Here is a 24769-nt window from a genome sequence, read left to right on the forward strand (position 1 = left end):
TGAAAGTATAAACCTTTTACCTCCACCTGCTTTGGTACTTGAACTCATTCACCACATCACAAATGAACCATCATCTCAATTAATCACTTTCTTCAAATAAAATGACTGTTCAAAGGGGATAGAGCCAGCCTCCTAGTGCCACCGGTGCTGATGCACGCAGGAAAATACCTGCATGTATGGGAGACAGAGGGCTATTTGAGAACAGGAATGGCAGAACTCTTAATTCCATATTCTCACCCTGACAGCACCATAGCACGTGTTCAATAATGTGTTTATTAATTGAATGACATAGGTGTTTGGGGCTCAGTTCTTTTGCGTGGAGATGTCTCATCTATGACACAAGCCCTACCGTATCCCTCTGCCAACCACCCCCCAACCAGCTTTTGGCATTTTCCCAAGTGCCCACAGGGGGGAACCTACATCGACCATGGTGCCACATGTCTTGAGGGAGAAGACGATGTTGACGTGGGTGCCATTGGACACTCCTCGGCAGGAGGTATTGGTCAGGAAGAGCTCCAGGCCACCGACCAGCTCCCTGGGGATGCTCACTTCAATGGCACTCGACTTGCACAACACGGGGACTGCATGAAAGAGGGCTGCTGTTAAAACCGTGACCCAGCTGGGCTCGGTGGCACACACATGCAATCCCAGAGGCTTGAGAGGCAGAGACAGGAGGATCACAGGTTCAAAGCCAGCCTCAGCAATTTAGCAAAGCCCCAAGCAACTTAGCAAGACCATTTATTTGTCTCAAACAAAGAGCTGGGGAGGTGGCTCAGTGGTTAAGTGCTCCTGGGTTTAATACCTCGTGAATAAATAAATAAAACCTGAATTGGGAGGAAAGGTAAGGAAGGTTTCTGGGAAAAAATGATGTCCACGTCACCTGCTCTGAAATCAATGAAGTTCAAAACAAGTTGGTGAATAAAACCAGGATTCTTAACTCCCAAGGTAATGGCCAAGTAATGCTCCTCAAATATATTGTTCCTCAAAATAGGAAATATCATATTCAAGTGTCATTTCAGCAAACATTTGGTTCAATATGTGGCTAGCATAACTCCATTAAATGAAACACCTAGAGGGTTAGCTTTTAGCACCAACATAATTTACTGGCAATACAGAAAAGCACTGCTTTGATACAGGCTTAAATGACACAATGACTCTGCTTTGATTTTACTGTTAATTATTGCCCCATAAAACAGAGGTAATAAACACAGTATTAGTGCGTTTGAGGAAGGGTTCCAAATTGTCCCTGCATTGCTCAGTAAACCATAAACTCTGACTGTAAACTCCACTTCAGCTTAATATTAAAAAGATTACTTTTCCTCAACATTTCTGTGTTTATTTCTCCAAATCCTACAAATACTTAATGGGTATTATCAGAATCCAATATGTGAAGACGCACCAGAACAATGGGAAATATATATTAAAAAAATAAGAAATAGATGCTAATTAACTATTTGCTAGATTAAAAATATTAATATTCTGGACATTAAGAAGTAAATTTTCCGATAATAGTTCCAGAGAACTGTGGATGGGAGAAGAACCTACTCTCTGGGGTGTGTTCAACTCAGCTTCGACTCTATTATCTGTTAGAAAAGAGAGCTGCATTGATGTCTTCAACTTCCAAATGTGTAGCTGTATTATTAGGCATAAAAATTAGAAAAAAATCAAAGGGAAACAGCAAAGGAAAGTCTGCTCTTGGGAAATCTTTTCCTAGAGATCTTTTTTTTGGAAAGCTTCCTGAATGACGACCCAGACATACAACTGCTCAAAGGGCTGTGTCCTGAAAGATGAGAATCTGACACACTTGAGGAGGGAGCCCAGAGGAGGAGGAAGTCTAAGTCAGAGCAGAGGTCAAGCCTGCCCATGTACTACCTTGGCAAGTGTGGTTGTCCTCAGATAGCACCAAGCCCCGGGGACATTCGCACTGGTAGCCCTTCTCCAACCCAAGGCAAGTATGGCTGCAGCCACCATTGTTATTATGGCATCCTTCAATGTCTGCAGTAGAAACGGAGAAAGGAAACGTTAGGTGATCCTCTTCTCTAAGGAGCCTGGCGCTGAGACAGAAACTCACAAGAAACCTGTTTATTAACGTTATAACTACAAAGAGCAATCTTGCAATATCCACAGCTCTGTTCTCTTAAGCTGGCCAGGAATTTCGTAGAATATCCTTCAATTTGGTTTTGTCTATGGATTGGGGATGTAGCTCAGTGTAGAGCACTTGCCCAGCATGTACAATGAACTCAATCCATGGGTTCAATCCTGAGTATCCAAGAAAAAAAGTAGATGGTTTTGTCTGATGTGTTTCTCACATCATGGTTAGTCATGGTTACAGTAAAGGTATGAATTGTAGAAGTAAGATCCAAAAGTTCTTTTTTAATTGCTGTAACATTTAATATACCCAATTTGAAATTTTTGGGGTGTTACAGGGTATAAATTCAACTAGGCCAGTGAAGTGGATTTGAGTTGCTGTGGGTTGGCTGGATCATGCTCCCTCTCCTAGAATCTCTAGGGACAAGAGCACTGGGGGTAAAGGACCTTGGGTTGACACTACATTATAAAAGTGAGCCCTGGAAGCTGAGGACGTGTCTCAGTGGCAGAGTGCTTGCCTAGCAGGCACAAGCCCTGGGTGAAATTCCCAGCACTGAAAAAAAAACGTCCTGGAAATATACTAAATCCTTTCAACCAAACTGATGTTGATATTTCTCATGGTTTAGATATGACGTATTCCCCCAAAAGCTCATGTGTGAGACAATGCAAGAAAGTTTAGAGGTGAAACAATTGGGTTATGAGAACCTTTACCTAATCAGTACATTAATCCCCTCAGGGGTGAACTGTAGGGAGTATAGGCAGGGAGGGCGTGGCTGGAGGGGTAGGTCACCCTGGGTGTGCATTTGGGGCTTATCTTTTGTCCTGATGAGGAGAGCTGGCTCTCTGTTTCCAGGTGCCATGTCCCCAGCTGCCTTCCTTTGCCATCTGCTTCTGCCATGGTGTTCTGCCTCACTTCGAGCCCCAAAAAATGGAGTCAGCCATCTATGGACTGAGACCTCTGGAACCATGAGTCCTCAAATAAACATTTCCTCCTATAATTGTTCTTGTCAGGACTTTTAGTCAACCGCAGCAAGAGAGCTGACTAAAACAACGTTCCTCTTATGAGGTGTTTTTTAAAAAATCTCTTTTAATGTTTTGCATTTTAGAAATAGACAAAAAGGAAAAATGCTCAGTTGAAAACTGGAGAAACTACCTTGCGATTTTAAACTTAGAGGAAAATAATTTTTGTGGACATTATCTTCTAGGTTAAGGGTTGTCAAAGTCTATTCTGTGATGTGCTGTTATATATAAAGTTTTATTGGCAAACAACCATGCCCAATTAAAAAAAAAAACCTATTGTCTATGGCAGCTTTCTCCCTACGAGACCAGAGTTGAGTAATTCTGACTGATTCTGTATGGTCCTTAGAGTCTAAAATATTTAATATCTGGTCTTTACAGAAAAAAAAATCGCTCACCCCTGTTCTAAGATAATCGAAAGAAATGTTTCAAATTATCTGAGAGGCACAGGGAAAGATGTAAACTGATTTATAGGTATAAATAAAACTATTAGTTTGATGATGGTTTAGAAAAATTAATTCTTTGGAACATGAGTAAATTAACTTGGAATAAATCAATTTTTGTGAAACTGTATAGAGAAAATAAATTTGCAATGAATTAATCTTTTCAAAACTTAAAAGGTATTTTAAGTTTATAAATCTGCATATTTTACCTGTTTATAAATCTGCATATTTTAAAAGAATATAAGCACTGTTTATAGTCTTTTGAAATAGCTGAAATTTTATGTAACAGTGTGGAAGAAAGCATAAAATATGTTACAAAATATGAAAATCAACATTAGTAGAAACTTTTTCCCCCCAAAAATGTCCTTTTTCCTATTTTTAGACAACTTCTAATGTTTTATTTATACTGGAGACTGAACTCAAGGCCTCATAAATGCTAGGCAAGTGCTCTACCACTGACCAAATTACCTTTCTTAAATCATTTTATTTCTCTAAGTTGTAATTTCAATATTTGTAAGACGAAGGGGGTCACCCTAAAATGTTCACTTGGGATACTTTCAGGCCTAAAAATGCAAAGCAAAAAATAAACTGAAAATCTGAATTGCCTTAAAGGATTTAAATTTCTCAAGAAGATATACCAAAGTGTTTAAAACAGGCATATCTAGCAAGGGGAGTTGTAGATCATTTTAATTATCTCCCTTTTACTCCTCCATATTTTTCCTACACTTTTACAATAAAAAAAATAAGAATTATTTTAAAACTTAAAAGGGCTGTTCATTGTTTTAAAATTATTTAATAGTCCCACTAAAGAAGCAAATATTTAGACTATCACTAAAATGTAAGGGTTACAAATAGGCATATTAATTCTGAAGTGTGACTCATAAATAATTTTTATCTTTTGCTAAAATATTTTTCAGTTATGGTTATTAGGTTTTAGGATTATTGAAGATTAACTGTATAGTTCCAATAAAGTGCTCATGAATAATTACAGATGTTCCTCATGGACCACTTCATGAATATTCAAATATGCACAAAATATGGCATAAAATAATTAAGATTTAGGGAGAATTTAGGACATTATCCTTCCTCAATAAAATTTTAAGTACATTTAGTCTTGTTAAAAGGGATAGCAGTTTAATATTTCAATTATATTCCCTTAGTTAATAAGTAAACTTTGTTGCATGAAATACATTTTGGGCACTAGCCATAATTTTTTCTTCTGGGTTAGTATTTTGTTGTTTTGAATGTAGCAAGAATGAAGTGAATTCTTGTAAGCAGTACCACAGCTCTATTAATCTACAAGTTCAATTATTCTTGGGACAAGTCATATATCCTCTGTAAATAATAACAACTAAGCCATTTATTGCTCCATCCATACTCTCTGCTAACAGTGTCTTGAGAATTCAGATTTATGAAAGCAGAAGTAATGAAATTTTAGCTGTGATCATTTACAAAAGTAAATGTGCCTTCGAGAAGGGAAGTATGTAAGTCTCACATAACAACAGATTGTCAAAATATCACACAACATCCCATAAATATGTATAATTATTTTCAATATAAGAAATAATAGATAATTCTCATTCCAATTTTTTGATATGCATTATTAGGATTTTTTTACTTTGTCATATAACCTGTACATAGCATCTCTGCTGTTGAAATTAGGTCGTTTTATTTATTTCCAAAAGTCATATTAATCTCCAGTAAAACCAAAGCATACAGGAGGGAAATGGCTTCATGTAGCCAGTTTTCTGAATTCCAAGACAGTAAGGATCACCTGTGGAATCTGTTAAACGCGGGAACTCCCAGGCCCCATTCCAGCCCTGCAGGAGGAGGCTGGCGGGTTCTCAGCAGCAGGGAAGGCTGAGAAGCAGCCTATGAGCCCTTTCTCATGCTCCTCGCCTCCGCTGGTTTGCTACTCCACGTGTGCTCCTTGGACCAGAAGCACAGGTGTCACCTAGAAGTTATTCAGAAATGCAATATCGTGACCTGATCCCAGACCTACTGAATCACACTTGAGCAAAATCCTCTGCAATTCATGGGCACATTCAAGTTTGAGAAACATGAAATACCTTATTTTCGTTTCCCCGGTAAAAACGTAGCTTCCTTGCAAAATTCCCTCCTGTCAAATCCTGGAGTAAAAACCATCACTGGATTCTGTCCACAGCGTCGGCACCCCCCATGGTAAGGAGCCTCTTTGGTCAGTTCTGCACAGGGCCAAAGGGTTTCTCTCCTCTAAGGTTAAGGCATGTTCCCAGAGTGTCACGGAATAAGCCAGCGGCTCCCAGGGCCCTGTCCTCGCCCACTCTCACCTTCGCAAGTCTTGCCGTCCTTTCTTAGCACACGGCCAGTCCCACACTCACAGCGATAGGAGTTTTTGAGGTTCACGCAGATCTCGCTGCAGCCACCATTGTGGTGCTCGCATTCATTTTCATCTGTGGAATAGAAACCGCACCGTTTGCACGCTGCTGGGCTCTGTGATCTGGTCCCCAGCTCCTGACAGAATCTCCAGAACCATCATGTCAGGTGCACAACCCCAGCATGGTGGTCCTCCCTCATCACCTCTATCAACCTGGTCTCCCCAACCAAGTCCTTCTTTCATCTGTCCTCTGCTGAGGGGAAGGTGTCTAATTACCCGCCAACTTCTTCCTCATAATGGAAAAACTATGGGGAAATGAAGAGGCTTTTGTGTCCTGGACACACCTACTATTTGTGTTGGTATATCTCACTTTTTCCCATGAGTTCCTGAAAAGTTGCTAAATAAACACAAACTTATAAATCTATTTGTGTTTTAAATCATGAAATTGTGCTTTAAATCAGTGCAGAAGAAAACATCCTATAGAATATTTTGTGAGACAGTCTTCTGTTGCAACTTGATCAGAACTGCCCTCCAAATCTATCTTTAAAATTGGAAAAGTCTTACATTATACTTGAGCAATGATCGTTAACCTCTCAAAGATTCCAGTGAAAGATATTGACTTTTACCACACACCAAAGAAAAAGCTCCACTGGTAACAAATACCTACCTCTTCCTTCTTCTAAGACAGGAAGCTTTTGCATGGCCCCCAGGAATAACAGACCTGGATGCAGGACAGAAGTCAGGGACTGGGGTGTAAATACTCTCTAAGTAACAGGAGGCATGGCCTTGGCCCAGGAAAGGAGATGAGCTGAAACTGAAATGCTGCTAAGTCCAGGACCTCAGAAAAGGTATTCCCTTGCTAGGGTTTGAGTGTGGTTTAAGGGTATCGACTCAAAGGCGTGTTGGAAGCTTGGTTCCTGGTGTGCCAAGGTTAAGAGGCAGGGCCTAGTGGGAGATTATTAGGTCACTGGGGCACTGTCCTTGGAAGGGATTAATGTGGTTCCTATGGGACCCCAGTTGCTCCCTGGCTTCTTGTCTTGCCATGTGATTTCTCCCTCTTGCACATGTTCCTGCCATGATGCCATTTGCCATGAGGCCTTCCCCAGAACTGGGCCAATGCCAGCACCATGCCCTGAACCTCCAGAACTGTGAGCTAAATAAACCTCTTTTCTTTGTAAGTTACCCAGCTTTGGGTATCTCCTCACAGAAACAGAAAATGGACTAATACATCTCTCAATGAAATCAAAGGTAGAAGAACTTTGCCAAGTAGCTAAGAGAAGCAATAAGGAGATTCTTTGCCCGAGGCTTTAAGGGAGAAAAATTCTTCACAAACAATGGAAACCCAAAGTCAGTGCTCTGCTATTTTTGAAGAATGGATTTATACTTCCCACATGCTGTGAGGATCTTGAAGTCAAGAGACTGATGTAAGCTTTGGCCTGGCCTGGACTGGTAAAGCTTCTGTGATGCCTGACAGGGCACATGAAAAACTGCTCTGTAGTAGACTTCCTCAAACCAGGGGAGGAGAGTGGAGAGCCACCAAAGAATAATTACAACAGAATATGGGTTTGCCATAAAATACTACGAATGACATACCATGAAAAAAAAAATAGGCAAGATAACAGGATGCTTTGCTGGGTGTGGTGGCACACACCTGTAATCCCAGTGAGTTGGGAGGCTAAGGCAGGAGGACTGCAAGTCTGAGACCAGCCTCAGCAATTTAGTGAGGCCTTCAACAACTTAGCCAGACCCTAAAATACAATAAAAAATAAAAAGGGCTGGGGGTGTGGCTCAGTGGTAAAGAGCCCTTGAGTTCAATTCCCAGTACAAAAATAAATAAGTAAGTAAATAAATAATAACAGGAAACTTTTAACCAGAGATAACAGAGTAATCCAGAAACCTATGATACAAGATTTTTGTTTTTTTTTTTTTTGTACCAGGGACTGAACTCAAGGGCACTTAACCACTGAGCCATATTTCCAGCCCCTTTTTGTATTTTATTAGAGATGGGGTCTTGTTGCATTGCTTAGGGCCTTGCTTAATTGCTGAGGCTGGCCTTGAACTTGAGATCCTCCTACCTCAGCCTCCTGAACTAAGCTGCTGGAATTATAGGCAAGCACCACCATGCACGGCACAAGTATTTTTTTTTTAAATGTCCAAAGATAAAAGAAAAGGATAGTAACCAAAATAGATGTTTAAAAAGACAAATCAACACATAAAAGTTGTAGAAGTGAAACATACGGTCAGAAGAGGAAAATCTTAAGAGGACCTCCTCTTTTCCACCTTCATTGTACTGCCTTTGAGGTCTGTGGGCAGAGGCCAGCAGCTTCCCTGGGTATGGATGTGGCCACACTTGGGCTTGGTCTCCTTAGAGGCCTCTGTTCCAAGCCTGGAACACTTATCTTGGGACTGATTTTTTTTTTTAATTTTTTAAAAATTGTTGATACTCCTTTATTTATTTTACGTGGTGCTGAGAATCAAACCCAGTGCCTCACACATGCCAGGCAAGTGCTAAGCCCCAGCCCCAGCCCTAGGGACTGATTTTTTTAATATGAGGGAAAACTAAATTTCTACTTATGTAGGCCATTGTCACTTGGGGTTGATTGTTAATTACAGCCAGTTACTCTGTGTACCATGAATCTCTTCCTAAGGTGCACCCCAGAGAAAATCTCCCCTAGGGCACAAGGCAGGGTTCTCATAGGAACACAAAGCAATCCTATCCAGTACAGCATTGTGGATACAAGCATAAAGGATGAAAGCCTCAAAAACTGGGGCCAGAAGAACCCATGCTGACTTCAAAAAACATTGATTTTCCCTGGAGGGCCAGGGCTGAGGAGGAACTGGGACAGAGTGCATGACTTCCATGTGCAAAATTATACTATATTTTTTTAAAAAAGGAAGCAATATTTAAGTCTGGGTATGGGTGTGTCTGTTATTTTCTTTCTTTTTTTTTTTTTTAAGAGAGAGAGAGAGAAAGAATTTTTTAATATTATTTTTTAGTTTTCGGCGGACACAACATCTTTGTTTGTATGTGGTGCTGAGGATCGAACCTGGGCTGCACGCATGCCAGGCAAGCGCCCTACCGCTTGAGCCACATCCCCAGCCCCTATATTATTTTCTTATAGTCTTCTCTCTGCCTGAAATAATTATGTTATGTTATATTATTTATTTATTTTTTCATTGTTGGGTATCAAGGATTGAACTCAGGGACACTTAGCCCCTGAGCCATGTCCCCAGTCCTGTTTTGTATTTTATTTAGAGACAGTGTCTCACTGAATTGCTTAGTGCCTCACTTTTGCTGAGACTGGCTTTGAACTCACGATCCTCCTGCCTCAGCTTCCCAAGCCGCTGGGTTTATAGGCACGCGCCACTGCAACTGGCAAAATTATCTAATTTAAAATAAGTAATTACATTTAAAACAAATTTTTAAAAATTAAACTAAAAATGTGATAACAAATTTTGTTATGGAAACTAAATAAGTTTTGTTAACTGGAAACTAAATAAAAACTAAAATTGACATGTACACATGAGCCCCAAACTCTGCCTATTATTTAGATGATTCATGATCTTTCTTCAGCTTACAGGCCCCAGGTAGGCACTTGGGACTTTGATGGGCAAAGATGTCCCAGACATATTGTTACGGATAAGATGTGTGGGCTGGGGTTGTGGCTCAGCGGTAGAGCACCCATCTATCATGTGTGAGGTGCTGGGTTTGATTCTCAGCACCACATAAAAATAAATAAATTAAATAAAGGCATTGTGTCCAACTTAAAAAAAAAAAGATGAGATATGTATGCTAGGCTAAAACAAACATATTTATTTGTATTTTTATATCTGCCTGAAGAAACCCTGGAAGCATAAGAAAATAATACAAGTTTTTTTGGAACACACTTTGAAATGAATTTATAGCACATTTCCATTTGGATGCCAAATTTTCATCAGAAATATTTAATCTGTATTTATAGTTAGTAAATACAGATAAAAGTTACTCAAGTTATCCCAGACACTTTTGGTTTTCCAATGACTAAACCAAGCAGAAGTTTTTAAATTAAAATAAAACTACAATTCCCATCTCAGTCACACCAGCCACATTTCAGGTCCCACATAGCCACAGGGGCTAGGGGCTACTATAGCAGCTGAATTCCAAACTGTTGCTAATCACAGCATAAATTTGACTTGAGCTTTAGTCCTGAGCTAGAAAGGCAAACACCAGAGACACACTAGGAAAATGATGGAGCTCTGGGGCAGGGAGAGATTTTGATTGACCCCTTCAATCCCAACAGCCTGTTTCTCCCTCCTGATAGTTTCTTACCAAAGCACGTCTGGCCATCAGGGCCCAGCACGGTTCCAGGGGAGCACGTGCACTCGCTGGTGTCCAAGCAGCTGCCATGGCAATCCTCATCACAGATGTCATAAAAATCTATGGAAGGATAAAATCACCCTTGTGAGAGGTGACGACTGGAGCGCACTTTCTCTGTCTTTGTACTAGGGATTGAACCCAGGGCTGTTTTACCACTGAGCCACATCCCCAGTCCTTTTTTATCTTTTATTTAGAGACAGGGTCTCTCTAAGTTGCTTTAGGTCCTCCCTAAGTTGCTGAGGCTGGCTTTGAACTTGCAATCCTCCTGCCTCAGCCTCCTGAGCTGCTGGGATTACAGGCGTGTGCTACCACCGGAGCATGCTCACTCTGGAAGGAGTCAGGAAGCAGCCATGGGCACAAGTTCCCAACCACCATCAAGGAAGTTCTCCTGGCTCAGGGTTTTCATAACTCAAAGGAAAGAGTGCTCATGGCGCTTCCGTCATTTAGATCAATGACTCCCAATTCAGTCAGGCCTGTGGGTGGTCACAGGTTTTCTGCAAATCTAAAATGCCACCGAGCATGAGTTATAGACCAAGTAAATATTAAGTCCTACTCTGTACTTTTAAAAACTTATATGGGGCTGGAGTGTAGCTCAGTGGTAGAGTGTTTGCCTAGCATGTGCAAAGCCCCTGGTTCCATCCCCCAACACAGCAAATTTTTAAAAGGTACAAAGATTTGGGTGGTATTAATAAGACAGAAATTCACTTAAAAATATTACTGACCTCAAGGGGCTTCTTCCCATTATATATCATTTTAACAAATCAACGGATGCTAAGTACAACGCTGCTGTGTGGAGGTCTGAACATCTGTCTGTTGATTGATCAGCCGACCTACACAGACACCTTTAAGAGGGTCCTCCATACTCAGAAAGGTCAGAAGTCCACCATTTCAATGACCTAAATCAACATTTCATTTTCTAATGTTTTGTTTGAAGGGAATAAAGACAAAATGAACCAGAACTGTTCAAAATCATGGTTCCTTTCCCTTCCTATTTCTTTCAGGAATTTTTCAGAAATTCTAGGAATAGATCTCAAACATCACAATCTGGGCCAGGCTTGGTGGCATGTTCATTCCTATAATCCCAGTGACTCAGGAGGCTGAGGCAGGAAGACTATAAATTCGAGACCAGTCTGGATACTTAGCGAGTCCCCATCTCTAAAGGAAGGGGAGGGAAAGGGGAGGGAAGGAAGGTCACAATATGGAGGTATCTTTGGTCTCAGATCAGCCATTGTTCAGACTTTCGGACACTGCTGTCACCATGACTGGATTTCCTGTGGCACCTTCCTCTCTGACTCCACTTTGGCCTTGTTGGGGAGGAAAAAGCACCCGGGCAGAACTCACGCCCACAGTAGACGTGGAAGCAGACGCTGGGCTTGGCCAGACGGTACACAAAGTAGCCTCCGGAGCAAGCCTTGACCTCCACCGTGGTGTTCCACAGGCAGCAGTTCTCTTTGAAGCTGGCACAGGCCTGGCGTTGCACAATGCCGTCGCCTTCTAGGGGGTGGCTCCCATTGAGCCAGACAGGCGCGTGGGTCCCACAGTGGTTTTCTGGTATGCAGAAGGTGGGCATGGCATCCCCTGCCATGCCAGTGAAGCGGTACCACTCCCCATCCACGTGGTTGTCACACAAAGGTGGCCCTTGAGACTCATCAAGCTCATGGTCTGTGTTCCTCCAGGGCTCATTCAAACTGATGTAAGCGGAACAAGGATCTAGGGCTGGGAAGGAAAAGGGCACCTCAGAGCCACCTAGTGATGTTTCAGAATAGTCCCAACTGCCCAAGTCCACCTTACTGGACTCACATTTTTTAAAATAAAATACATTTGTTCATTTATTCATTTACATGTGATGCTGAGAATTGAACCCAGTGCCTCACATGTGCCAGGCAAGCGCTCTGCCACTGAGCCACAACCCCAGCCCCATGGACTCACATTTTGACTTTTTTTGAATTCAAGAAAAAAAATTGTCTGAAGTCCCCCAAAGTAACTATTTATGATTCCTCAACTTGATTTAAAAATGCTTCACACATTTATAGATTTGCAACATTATTTCAAAACTATGTGAGTGTTAGGTCAAACTATGCTTTTTGCAGGGGGAGGTAGTACTGGGCTTTGAACTCAGGGGCACTCGACCACTGAGCCACATCCCCAGCCCTATTTTGCATTTTATTTAAGACAGGGTCTCACTGAGTTGCTAAGTGCCTTGCTGTTGCTGAGGCTGGTTTTGAACTCCCAGTCCTCCTGCTCAGCCTCCTGAGTTGCTGGGATTACAGGTGAGCGCCACCGGCAGGCGCCAAGTATGCTTTTTATGCAGAATCATCATTTGATGGAAGGATAATCGTTCAGATAGGGGAGGGTAGAATTCTACTCAGTGAACTTTGCCATGGTAAGACCATATTTTGAGCACTGTGTTCACATCTGGAGGATTTTTTTTTTTTTAATGAATTGACTAATTTGACTAATTTGTCCAGAGGAAGTTGACCAGTTCTAGAAGAGAGCCTGGAGAAGAAGCTGGGAACTACAGTGTGGGGGAAAAAAGAAGATTGAAGAAACATCAGTTTTTAAAAATCTGGAACTGTCTTATGGAAGAGGAATTAGGTATTTTATTACAATAACAAACAGTTATGGGAAAGCACATTTCAGCTCAGCTATCCAGCAAGGAGAGGCTGTATCGCAGTGTTCTTTGGAAATTTAAAAAAAAAATTGGATGGCCATGTGTAAAAAAGATTATAGATACAATTTTGCATTAGTGGAAATTTGACTTTGATAAAGAATGTGCTAAGCTCACTCCAGTGAAAAGGAAAAGGTTTCCGGCACATATCAGCTGCTCTGAAATACACAGTGTACTGGCAAGTGGTTCCCACAGATAATGTGACAGTTTGGGACAAAAAAATAAGTGGGATATTGCGTTTTCTGGAAATAACACATTTGCAGAATTGCAGATGGCAGGAACAACTTTCTCTTTAAAATGTCCCTGAGGTATTGCAACGGAGCCCTAGATTCTAGTTTAATGTCCCTGGAGGCTAAGAAATGTCCTTAGATTCTCTTCCTTTTAAAACGAGGAAAAGAAAAAAAAAAAAAAAAGACAACAACACACACTCAGGGAAAAAAAAAAAAAAAAAAGCAGTGGGCTAAGAAGGTAGCTCAGTGGTAGAGTCCTTGCCTAGCATGCACGAGGTTCTGGGTTCAATTCCTTTTGCCTGCTCTCTTGCCAAGCAAGATTTCCAGAGCAAATTTATAGATGATTACAAATTCATAGAAATATCTCACTCAGTTCCCTCGCTGTAATTTTATAAGAAATGGTTAGACACTCAACCTTTAATGGCTTCTACAGAAATTCTCATAATGACTATTCCATGATTTATAAAGTTTTCCCTTAAAGTGAACTGTGATTTCCTGAGCTGCTAAAAGTGCACTTCCTTTCCTGTGGTAGGGTAATTGTGGCATGAAAAGAAATTTACCCACTATCTTCTATAAAATAATATCTATTTATCTATCTCACGCGTGGTTTCCCCCCCCCCCTGGGGATTGAGCGCAGGGGCCCCTTACCACTGTGCTGCATCCCCAGACCTTTTTTATTTTGAGACAGGGCCTCGCTAAATTGCTGAGGCTGCCTTCGTCTCAGCCTCCCGAGTGACGGCGATCACGGGCGAGGGCCACTGCGCCCAGCCACACTTTCTAACATAAACGTTTCCATCCCCTTTGAAGACAATAACTCAGTCCTTTAATAATCTGGCCGCTGGTGTTAAATCCCTCAATTTTTTTTTCGAGTTTTCAGCCTGATTTAGGGGTCAGAATTCGGTATTTTGCATACTGACCCTCAATGGGGTGCAGACTCCTCAGCGCGAGGCCTCCTGATGGACAGCCCGGGGCTGCCTCCCGCGCGGGGGTCAGGCTCCAGGCAGCCCCCGCCTCCTCGCGCTTCTCCAGAGCGCAGAGGGCGCCGCCCCGCCGAGGGCGCACGGGCAGGCGGGGCCCGGGGTGTGCTACCCAGGCAGCCAGGACGAAAGCGTCCCCCCCTCACCATAGGTCCGGAAGCCCTGGCCCAACGTCCTTCTCCCTCCCTCCCAGTCCCCACCCGTCCCCTGCAGCCTCCCCTCCCCCTCCCCTGTCCTTTCCAGCCTGGCCTCTTCCCCGGGTCTCTAGGAAAAGCGGCCCCTGCAGCCCCAAAGGTCCCCCCTACACCTGGCTTCTGGCATTGAGTCCGACATCCTAGAAGCGCTGGGGTGAGGGTCGGGGTCTGGAAAGGGTATGGGGATGAGGGGAGGACAGGGGAGGTGCCAGAGGGAGGGTAAACCAGGAGGGGGGAAGGAAATTGGGAGTTGCTGCGTGGCGCCCTTTAGGGCTGAGCAACTCCTGGCCAGTTATTGACAGCAGACCCCGTGTTTAACGACAGCGAGCTCAAGTCTATTCGGAGGGACATTTTTGGATTTACAGAATAAGTGAGAAGAGTTCCCATATACTCTGCAGCCAGTTTCCATCACACATACACAACACACTCACGTGGTGTGGTGCCTTTTTCGCATTAATGAATCACTGAGAACCCGTTATTAACTCCAGTCCATATATTTTTTTTCCCCAGATTTCCTTATTTTCTACCTACATCGTTCCCTGTTCAGGATCCCATCCAGGATACTACACTAATTTCAGTTTCATGCCTCAAACATAGTTTTGTTTGTTTGTTTGTTTGTTTTTAAACTAGATATCCATCCCAGGGTTGCTTAACCATGAGCCACACACCCAGCCCTTTTTAGTTTTTTATTTTGAAACAGGGTCCACTAAGTTGCTTAGGGCCTTGCTAACTTGTTCAAATCTAGATTTTAATGTGTATCCTTAAAGATGCCAGGGCAAGGCACAAGTGGCCTCAAAGAAATAAATCATTGTGGAATACTGAGCTACACAAGAGTGCCAAGGAGGTTGGTTCTCTCCATCCCACCTCCTGCCCTCTCTTCCAGTTAGAACTCATGTTATTGGAGAAAGAAATAAGGGAGAAATCTGTCAGTAGCTGGAACTGAGACTTTCCCTTGCCTAGCTGGCTAATTTGGGGCCAAGTCTGAGGACAGAAGCAGTTTTAAGAGGTGCTTAGTCTGTGCAAAAAGTCCTATGTATTTTCAAAGGTCAGGACTAATGAGTTTGTCTTATCAGATCTGTGCCCTTCAAAGAACAGAGCATTCAGTCTCTTGCATTCATTAAAGGAAAATTCTATTCTCAAATCTAAAAATCATTTTTTTTTTTTACTCTTCAAGTTAGAACTATAAAAGTGCCTAGAAAACAGAGGTTATAATTCCTCTTACATATATGCCAATAAATAATTCGTTCATGGAGAAGTATTGGAGACCGCAGGCCCATGAGAATTCTGGGTGCCCAGGTAAGAGGCTAATGGAACATGTAACAGAAAGTCTCTGAAAGTAAATTTTCACAGATTATGAGTGACTTTTCTGACATGATTCTAGAAACAGTATTTGAGGTGCTGGAATCTAGTTCTTAACAACCTGTACACAATAGCAAATTGCAACAACGAAAAGTACATTGTGCCAACTTCTTGACACCAAACTCACCCAGGGTCCACAGCGGGATGACTGTGATGAAGAGGCAGGTGAACAGCAGGACCTGAGGCATCTTTCTGGATGGAGGGCCAGAAACAGACTGGAAAGTCCTCTTCCTACCAGTTTTCCTTTGTCCCCTTTTCAATCACATTTTTTTTTTTAAAGACTTCTAAGTTCTTCTGAAGAAAGACTATCACAGTATGGGCTGGGGCCTTATCGGAGGAAGAGGATGAGGATGACTGGGATAAGGTGTCCATTGCTCTGGCCTTGACCCCAGATTGAAGCACTGCTTTACGCTGTCAACAGGGTCACTTTATTGATATTTTTCTTGAGGGGGAGAAAAACACAACCCTCACGTCTCTCATCCTCCTATTGTTTTCTCTCAAGAATTCCCTGCAATGAAACCTCCAGGATCTTATCCAGAGGGGAACTCTGAATGAGCGACATCCCCTCCTGCGCAGAAGTTTGTGACTTTTAGGAATTGATCTCATGATGTCGCAGCAGTAGCATGGGCAGGGGAGAAGGCCGGGTTGTTGGAACTGGTCATTAGGAAGTGTCGTGGTCAGATGGTCAGTGAGCTGACAAAAAAATAGTGACAGATCCGGGATTCTCTTGAGACATGCTCAATTGACACACTATGTCAATTTTGTTATCATCTCTGGTCTCAAAACATCTAAAGAAACAAGGTTTAACTTGTGTTTTCACCCATATAAGCAGTAATTCATCATTTTTCCATAATGTCTTTTTTCCAAAAGACTTCAAATGCTTCTGTATTATTTGTTCCACTGATTTTCACACTAAGACAGGAGTGAAAAAAAAATTTAGGAGTTACTCATTAAATTAACAATACTCTGGGAAGTTCTTTAGAAGTGTCTAAACTTATAGAGTTTCATTTTTAGACCAAAGGGGAGGGGATAGAGGGAGCTGTATGCCACCTGTCCCCAGACATACCATACTGATTGCAGGTGAAGCTTGTGAGTTCCCTGATAGTCCAGTGTGGGGACACCTGTTAGCAAGCATGATTCCTGAAGACAATGTGAAGGGGAAGGATAAAAAGAAGGGTAGGAAGAGGCTTGCTTTTTAAAAAATATGATTTTAAACAAAGATCTGAGGAAAACAAGATTTTTGTTGTTTTGTACTAGGGATCCAACTCAGGACCTAGCACATGGTAGGCAGGGGCTCTACTGCAAAGCCATGTCCTCAGCCTCTTCTCCCTTAATCTTACCTTGGCCTGACACTTTGGATCGCTTTTGTTCCTTCTCTCATACCCCTTCCCCTGGGCTTTTACTTCTAATAACTAGATTTTTAGTGACTAGGAAAGGAATACTATCTTTGAAAAGTGGTCCTCAAACTTATTTTTATAATCTCATAGCATTTCCCCCCTCCCCCGAACTCAATGGCATTCAAATTATTATGGGTTCTTTCCTCTAAAGACATCAATTCAATTAAAACATAGTGCTTCCTCGGGGCCAGGTGCCATGTTAATCACCAGGTTTTGACAGTAACTAAGGTAAAATGGTCCCTGCGAGCAGTTGAGTCTACCAGGGGGCTCCCATGGATCTGAATTTGCAGTTAGCTACTTTCTCACTGATGTGCTGGAACGCAGGTAACTTGAGTATTAGCTCATTAAGCTGTGGTTTGATGGCAGCAGCTGGTGACTCTGGAACTGTTTTATTGCAGGGCAGTGCTGCTGAAGTCTCAGTGCTTTTAACAGAAAAGGCCAAATCTCAGTTTCCTGTCCCTGAGAAGCCATCTGAGTGTTTCATATGAGTTGCAGAGAAACAGAGGACGTGTGCATGAGATAAACTGAGATTTGCTGCCAGGATTGATTGCTGGAGTCAAGGACTTTTACCAGATAGCCCTTTGGTTCTGTAAACAAGAATTCCCAGGATGGTAGGATTTTTTTTCCCCCTTATTTCAATTTTTTCCCTTTTTAGTTGACTCGCCGTTTCATTTTTTTTTTAATGATGAGAATTTTCAAATGTATTAAGAATATTCAAAGGAATAATAAACATCCAGTTGCAATAATTACTAACATTTTTTAAAATCTTATTTATATACCTAGTATGCATTTTTAAGATATGATGTTTTTTACACGGTCATGATGACATTATTACAACTATGAAAATTATTCCTCAATACCTAAATTAATAATTTCTTAATGTCTAACACCCTGTCCATATTTGAAATTTCCCAGTAGTTTCAAATATTTTTACTGCTTATATAATTTATACTGTATGTTGTGCTTGATTGTGTCTCTTTAATTTCCTTTAATGGATAACAGTCTTCCCTCCCTTTGCCCCCATACCATTTGCTGAAGAAACCCAACTGTTGGTCCTTTGCAATGTCTCACATTTTGGATTTGGCTGATGGTTTATTTACAGTATCTTTGATTCTCCTCACCCTTGTGTTTAATGTTAATGTTTGTTTATATTTTCCAATTTTTCTAAAATATGTACTATTAGAATTTAAAAACAGCCAGTGTGGTGGCTCTGAAGACTGAGGCAGGAGGTTTCAAGTTCAACGCCAGCCTTAGCAGCGAGGCTGTAAGCAATTCAGTGAGATTATGTCTCTAAATAGAAGAAAAAAGGGCTGGGGATGTGACTCAGTGGTTAAATAAATGTCCCTGGGTTCAATCCATGATACCAAAAAAAGAAAAAAAATAATTTAAAAACAAAAATACTCTGATGACACTGAAGGAAGTCAGTGCACACAGGGCAATGCTAGAAACAGATCAGTTGGGAGGTGGCTAAGCAATCCGCTGGAGAGATATCAGCTAGAATGGCCAGTTGAGAGCTACCATATATAAATGGTAACTGAGATATGGGAGTGGGTGAGATCACCCTGGAAAGTGAGGTTGAGCCTCGGGGAAGCCTAACTTCCAGATGTGGGCAGCAGAACAGGATGTTGTCAAGGAGACCAACTAGGCAGATTTATGGGAGGAAGCCCAAGAATGGAGTCACGGGAGCGGAGGCATTTCAGAGGAAGTGTTGCTCAGTGTGGGGTGCATTTCCAAAACATCTGCAAATGAAAATTTGTGAGGGGTAACTTTATATTCAACAGCATTCCTTAAATTAACCCACACATTTATCCTAAGGAAATAACTACGAAGTGTATTACACGAAGACAAGAAGTTTGAACTCAGAGGGTTGGAAACCCATTTGCAAAGAGCTAAAAAAGTTGTTGGCCGTGATAAAAATGAATAACGCTTAATTTTTGTGCAACGGAATTCCAAAATCTAAGAAGTTTCTATTTTCTGTGAAATTCTCCCAGATAGATAAAAAAAATTCAACCTATTTGGTTTTGAAAGCATCTATGTGATTACCACCACACCCTGACAAGCAGGAAACCTCATTAGCATGAGTCAGGAGCCCAGGTTAGGTCTCTTCTATTTACTATAGACACCACACTCACTAGTCCTCCAGCCAGTCTGATATTTGATTTCAGGATTGACAGATGAGTTGTGACAGGTATCCCCTCTGTGCCTCTGTTTCCTTCTCTTTAAAGCAATGGTTTGTCTAGATCAATAGTTCTCATTAAATCACTATTAGGGCCTGTTAAACACAGATTGCTGACCTTATTTCTAGATTGACTCAATAGGGACCCAAGACCTTGCATTTCCAGCAGTTCCCAGGAGACGCCTTGCAGCTGCTCTGGATTTCACACTCAGAACCTTTCTACTTTTTCCAGCTCTAAAAGTCGACACTCTGGGGCTGGGGTTGTGGCTCAGCCGTAGGGTACTCGCCTAGCATGTGTGGGACCCTGGTGCTCTGCACCACATAAAAATAAATAAAATAAAGGTATTGCGTCCAACTACAACTAAAAAGTAAAATATTTAAAAAAAAAAGTGACACTCTGTCGTCAAGATTACATTACCACATTTAGTAGTAGATTTAACACCACAATCTATCTCCAGTGAAAATTCACTCACTTTTTTTTTTATTGTGGAAAATATACAATTCACTATGGTAACCATTCTTTTTTATTTTTTTTTATTATTAGTTGTTCAAAACATTGCACAGTTCTTGACATATCATATTTCATACATTTGATTCAAGTGAGTTATGAACTCCCATTTTTACCTCGTATACCGACTGCAGAATCACATCAGTTACACATCCACATTTATACATACTGCCATACTAGTGTCTGTTGTATTCTGTTGCCTTTCCTATCCTCTACTATCCCCCCTCTCCTCCCCTCCCCTCCCATCTTCTCTCTCTACCCCATCTACTGTAGTTCTTTTCTCTCTCTTGTTTTTTTTTCCCTTTCCCCTCACTTCCTCTTATATGTAATTTTGTATAACAATGAGGGTCTCTTTCCATTTCCATGCAATTTCCCTTCTCCCTTTCCCTCCCACCTCTCGTCCCTGTTTAATGGTAATCTTCTCATGGTCTTCCTCTCTGCTCTGTTCTTAGTTGCCCTCCTTAAATCAAAGAAGACATTTGGCATTTGTTTTTTAGGGATTGGCTAGCTTCACTTAGCATAATCTGCTCTAATGCCATCCATTTCCCTGCAAATGCCATGATTTTGTCATTTTTTAGTGCTGAGTAATACTCCATTGTGTATAAATGCCACATTTTTTTTTTATCCATTCAACTATTGAAGGGTATCTAGGTTGGTTCCACAGTCTAGCTATTGTGAATTGTGCTGCTATGGGTAATTCTTAAGTGTTCGGTTTAGTGGTGTTAAGTACAATCACATTGTGTACAACCATCACTATCATCATCTCCAGAACTTTTTCATCTTCCCCAAACCAAACTCCATACCCCTTTCCTGATTAACACTCCTCTCTCTCCTGACTCTAGCAACCACCATTTGTATTTCTATCAATCTGATGACTCTAAATACTTCATTTAAAGTGGAATTATAAAGTATTTGTCCTTTTGTGACTCATTTCATTTAGTGTAATTTTTCCAAGGCTCATCCATGTTTATAGCGTAAGAATTTCATTTTATTCTTATTTATTTTGGCACCAGGAATTGAATCCAGAGTCTGGATTCAATAACAACTGAGCCACACCCCCAGCCCTATTTATATTTGAAACAGGGTCTCACCAAGTTGCTGAGGCTGGCTTTGAACTTGTGATCTCTTGTCTCAGCCTCCTCAGCCTCCTCAGTTACAGGCGAGCACCACCATGCCTGGCAAGAATTTCATTCTTTTATGGCTAAATAACTCATTGCATGCACATGCCACAATTAGTTTATCCCTTCATCTGCTGATGGACACTTTGGTTGCTCCTTCTGGGATGCGGTGAATAATGTTGTTAGGTACTGATATCTGATTGAATTCCTGGTTTCAAATCTTTTTGGCATATACTCAGAAAAGGCATTGCTGAATCATGTAATTGTTTTACTTTTTGAAGAACCATCGTATTGTCTTCCAGAAACCCACCTGTAGGTCTTCTTTGGAGAAATGTCTATTCAAAGTCTTTTGCCCATTTTTCAGTTTTGTTTTTTATTGCTCACTGTCTTAAAATACACTTTATGCTCCTTAGAGGCAGGAATCATTTGTTTTTGTTCCAAAAAAAAAATCCCCTGTAAAGTTTAACAGAATGTGTAAAGTATATATACATATTATTTGTTGAATAAAAACAATAGCTTAACATTTTCAATCTTATCCCTTTGCACCTCATATCAGTTTCAGGGTTGTCTGTGTAGGTTGCTATAAGCTCCTGGGGGAAGGACCACAGCTATGCAGGCTCTTCCAGTCCTTCCACATGCTGCACTAAAGCAATCACTTATTACATGCTTTTTAGATAGACCTTCCATGGCTTTGGCAGCATGTAATATCCTGACTGGTTATTGTGGTAAACTTCTTGTTACAATCTCTAAAAATATTTAATCTTCATTTATTGTTGAATAACTTTCTGGATTCTAGGGCAATCAAGGTGTTCTGATAGAATGGAGATTTTTCCTATAGATGAGGAGGCCAAGGAGAACAGCCTCAACACTTTTGTGGGCTTTATTTATTCATGGCGCTGGGGATGGAACCCAGGGCCTTGTGCATGCTGGGCGTGCGCTCTACCCTGAGCTGCATCCTCATGTCCTGTTCACTTTGTTAGTGATTATAAAAAATCACTTGATTTATTGGTAGCTCTGGAAAAAAAATGACCATCTTAAGAAAGAGTCAGTGAAATGTCTGTTTTTGAAATAAAGGGTCTAAGAAGAAAGCTTAATTTAGTAATGGAATTTTTTATAAAACTAATTTTAGAAGTAAAAGGCTTTTCACCTGGAATCACAGGAAAATAAGTTTCTGGTTTTGTTTTAAAGAATGAGATACTATCGTTCAAAAATTGAATAAGTATTTATTGTTCCAGAAGGTACATTGCTTTTTATACATATTTCATAAATGATACAGGATTTTACACATGTTCAATATTTTGCTATTTGTTTAAAGGACTTTTCTCCGAGTCCTCCCTCCCTTGCCTCCCACACACCCCAAAAGGATTTGCTCATTGCACTGTGCTGTTTCTTCTTAAAAACCCTGACACAAACAGGATAAATGGTTTAAAAATAATCCACACAACAAAAATAAATGAGGGAGGGGCTGAAGGACAGGGAAGGAAGTTGGAGGCGGGCTGGGGGTGGGCATGCATCCTTTCATTCCATCATGCCAGTGAAGGGTGGTGGCGGGAGCAGCAGTCTGGCCTTTGACCTCTGCAAGGCACCTGGAGTCTGGGTTTGTCATTTAAAGGTTTTCTCTTCATATACAATGATCCCAAAGGAGGAAGAAAAAGAAACTTCTTGTCACATGAGGAGGGATGAGTCATGTGAAAGAAAGACAATCAGACGTGTAGCGAGCCCCCATCCTCCTGGCCATCCTGCCCTCACAGTCATTAAAAACATGATATCACACACAGATTCCTTTACTCTTCACGTGCAGATGTCATCTGGAAATGCGGTAGAAAACATTTTGATAGAGTATAAGATCAATTTTTCTTTCTCTCATTTGAATATAAGAAAAAATAGGGTGGAGAGGGGAGGCTGAAGGAAGCCATAGAAATGTATTCCTGTATAAAGATAAATTGCACCCTTTGAGATCCACACACTTGATTTATAACGACTGGGTGGTGGAGGTGGGAGAGCTCACAAACAGTGTGGAAGTGTGTCTTTTAAGATTAATAAAGCCCCCAGACACAGCAGTGCCATCTGGGCGGCCCGGAACTGTCATACAAGCAGATTAACAGCAATGAGATCATTCTGGTTCTGAAATAGCTAAAGAGCCATGATTTTTAGTCAATTTGTAAACCTTACATCTTCCTGATTTGGTAATACAGCTGAACACCCTCCTCTGATCTGAGTTGTGGAGGGAGAGGGATAGGTATTTAGAGGGAAATTTTTCCTCCTCTGAAAGACTAATTGTAAAAAACAAAACAGAGAAACTTCATGCAGTATTGCCAATGATTTCTAGATACTGATCCAGAGCACTGGGATATATAGACATTTAAGAAGGTATTAAGGGAAATCCAAAGTATCAATTATCAGTCATAGTCAGTTCCAATCATCATTTGGATAAAATTAGTGTAACCAACAGGTAGTTGGTCAGAAAGGGGGACTAGAGGAAGAGATTCCTAGTAACTTTGCAGAGACTGGGTTCAATTTAAAATAAATGCTAATGATATGGGCTCAGACTCTGTTGCCACCCACATATCATGAGGATTTGCTTTTCAGGTATATTTATTTATGTCAAAAATAAGAAATGTTAAATTAAAAAAAAAATAGAGCTCGGTGGGGTGCTGGTGTGTTACTGTTTTGCTGACCCTGCGAAGAAGATGCAAGAAACCAACACCCCCAGCATTGTTTTCTCTTTGTGAATCTCTCAACTATATAAATGCATCATTTTCATTCAGAAATTAAGATGCTTGATTAAGACAATATTCACTAAGCCCTTTGAGCTTATTTTCCATGATGCCTGATCCTCAGATTTTAACATTCTTTTTTTCTCTAAGATCCTTTTTGTTTTATAATTAAAGGTAAAAACCCTCTACCCCCACATGGCTCCCAGCTTCCACCTGCAATGCTTTAATTAAAAAGGCAAGAGTTATAAACAGGTGTTCTTTCTGCCGGGATTCACAGGCTCTTTGCAGATCAATCTTTTTCACCAATTTGTCGGAGGGGGAGATGCACTTGCAATGGGTCTCTCAGTCTCTTAAGATCCATTTCTGCCTAAAATAGAAACAAAAGGTAAGTAAAACTGACTAGTGAAACTTTCAGTGACATTACTGCCTACTGAGAAAAGGAGACTCTTTCCTCCATTACTATGAGTCAAAGACATCATCCCAATTACTCTGAAAATCAGAAGACAACAAAGAATCCAAAACAAGTCCTTTGCAGTCTCAGCTGTCCACAAAGCCTCCAGAAAAGTCAGTGCTACTAAAAGGGCAGGACTCAGATGCTCTGGGGAGCATCAAAATATACATGTTTGATGATGATTGTCCAGTGATAAGCCCACCCACAAACTTTGCAAGGATCCAAAACTTTAACTTGGGTTACTTGATTTTGATGAATACATCTTCATTCCATTTTTCTGTAGTCTTTTGTGAATTCCAAGATTTTTTTATTTATCCAGAGACTCTATATCGCTAATATCAGTTTAAATTTTTAACTTAGTTAATTTTAAAACAAAAAAATGCAATCAACTGCAGCACTTTCAAAACCTCCCCCATTCTTAAACCTCATCCTCAAGTTGGATTAATAAACATGGGGTGGCACTGAAGCATCTGTATTTGTAATAGCTCCAGGGATGTGATCAGCATCCCCTCCAGTTGAGAACCATCAGAGCAGCAACAGAATACAGTGCAGTAAGGTTGAAGCAGGAAGATGGAATAAGTCTATTCAAAGCATCTCTCATCACCATAAAGGACCCCCACCAAAAAAAAAAAAAAAAAAAAAGGCAGAGGAGGTCCAGAGGAGTGTAACAAAAGCATTGAAGAGGATGGAAGGCCTTCTAAGGACTGATAAAA

At 41.1% G+C, this 24769-nt stretch overlaps 2 protein-coding genes across 2 annotated transcripts in view; both read right to left on the bottom strand.

Annotated features, from left to right (window-relative positions):
* Positions 1 to 15877, bottom strand: part of Oit3 (oncoprotein induced transcript 3) — a 31869-nt gene extending 15992 nt beyond the window's left edge. The window contains exons 1-6 of the mRNA XM_027931409.2: positions 15817 to 15877; positions 11603 to 11977; positions 10214 to 10321; positions 5858 to 5980; positions 1873 to 1995; positions 421 to 581 (exon numbers count right to left, since the gene is read on the bottom strand). Of these exons, the coding sequence (XP_027787210.2) occupies positions 421 to 581; positions 1873 to 1995; positions 5858 to 5980; positions 10214 to 10321; positions 11603 to 11977; positions 15817 to 15877 (951 nt within the window). The remainder of the gene's footprint in view (positions 1 to 420; positions 582 to 1872; positions 1996 to 5857; positions 5981 to 10213; positions 10322 to 11602; positions 11978 to 15816) is intronic.
* Positions 15878 to 22091: 6214 nt separating this feature from the next.
* The window catches only part of Mcu (mitochondrial calcium uniporter), a 189297-nt gene continuing 186619 nt past the window's right edge, over positions 22092 to 24769 (bottom strand). The window contains exon 8 of the mRNA XM_027931321.2: positions 22092 to 23972. Coding sequence (XP_027787122.1) covers positions 23895 to 23972 — 78 coding nt within the window. The 3' untranslated portion in view covers positions 22092 to 23894. The remainder of the gene's footprint in view (positions 23973 to 24769) is intronic.

Source organism: Marmota flaviventris, chromosome 4 (assembly GCF_047511675.1).
Source record: "Marmota flaviventris isolate mMarFla1 chromosome 4, mMarFla1.hap1, whole genome shotgun sequence".
In the NCBI taxonomy this organism is placed as follows: domain Eukaryota; kingdom Metazoa; phylum Chordata; class Mammalia; order Rodentia; family Sciuridae; genus Marmota; species Marmota flaviventris.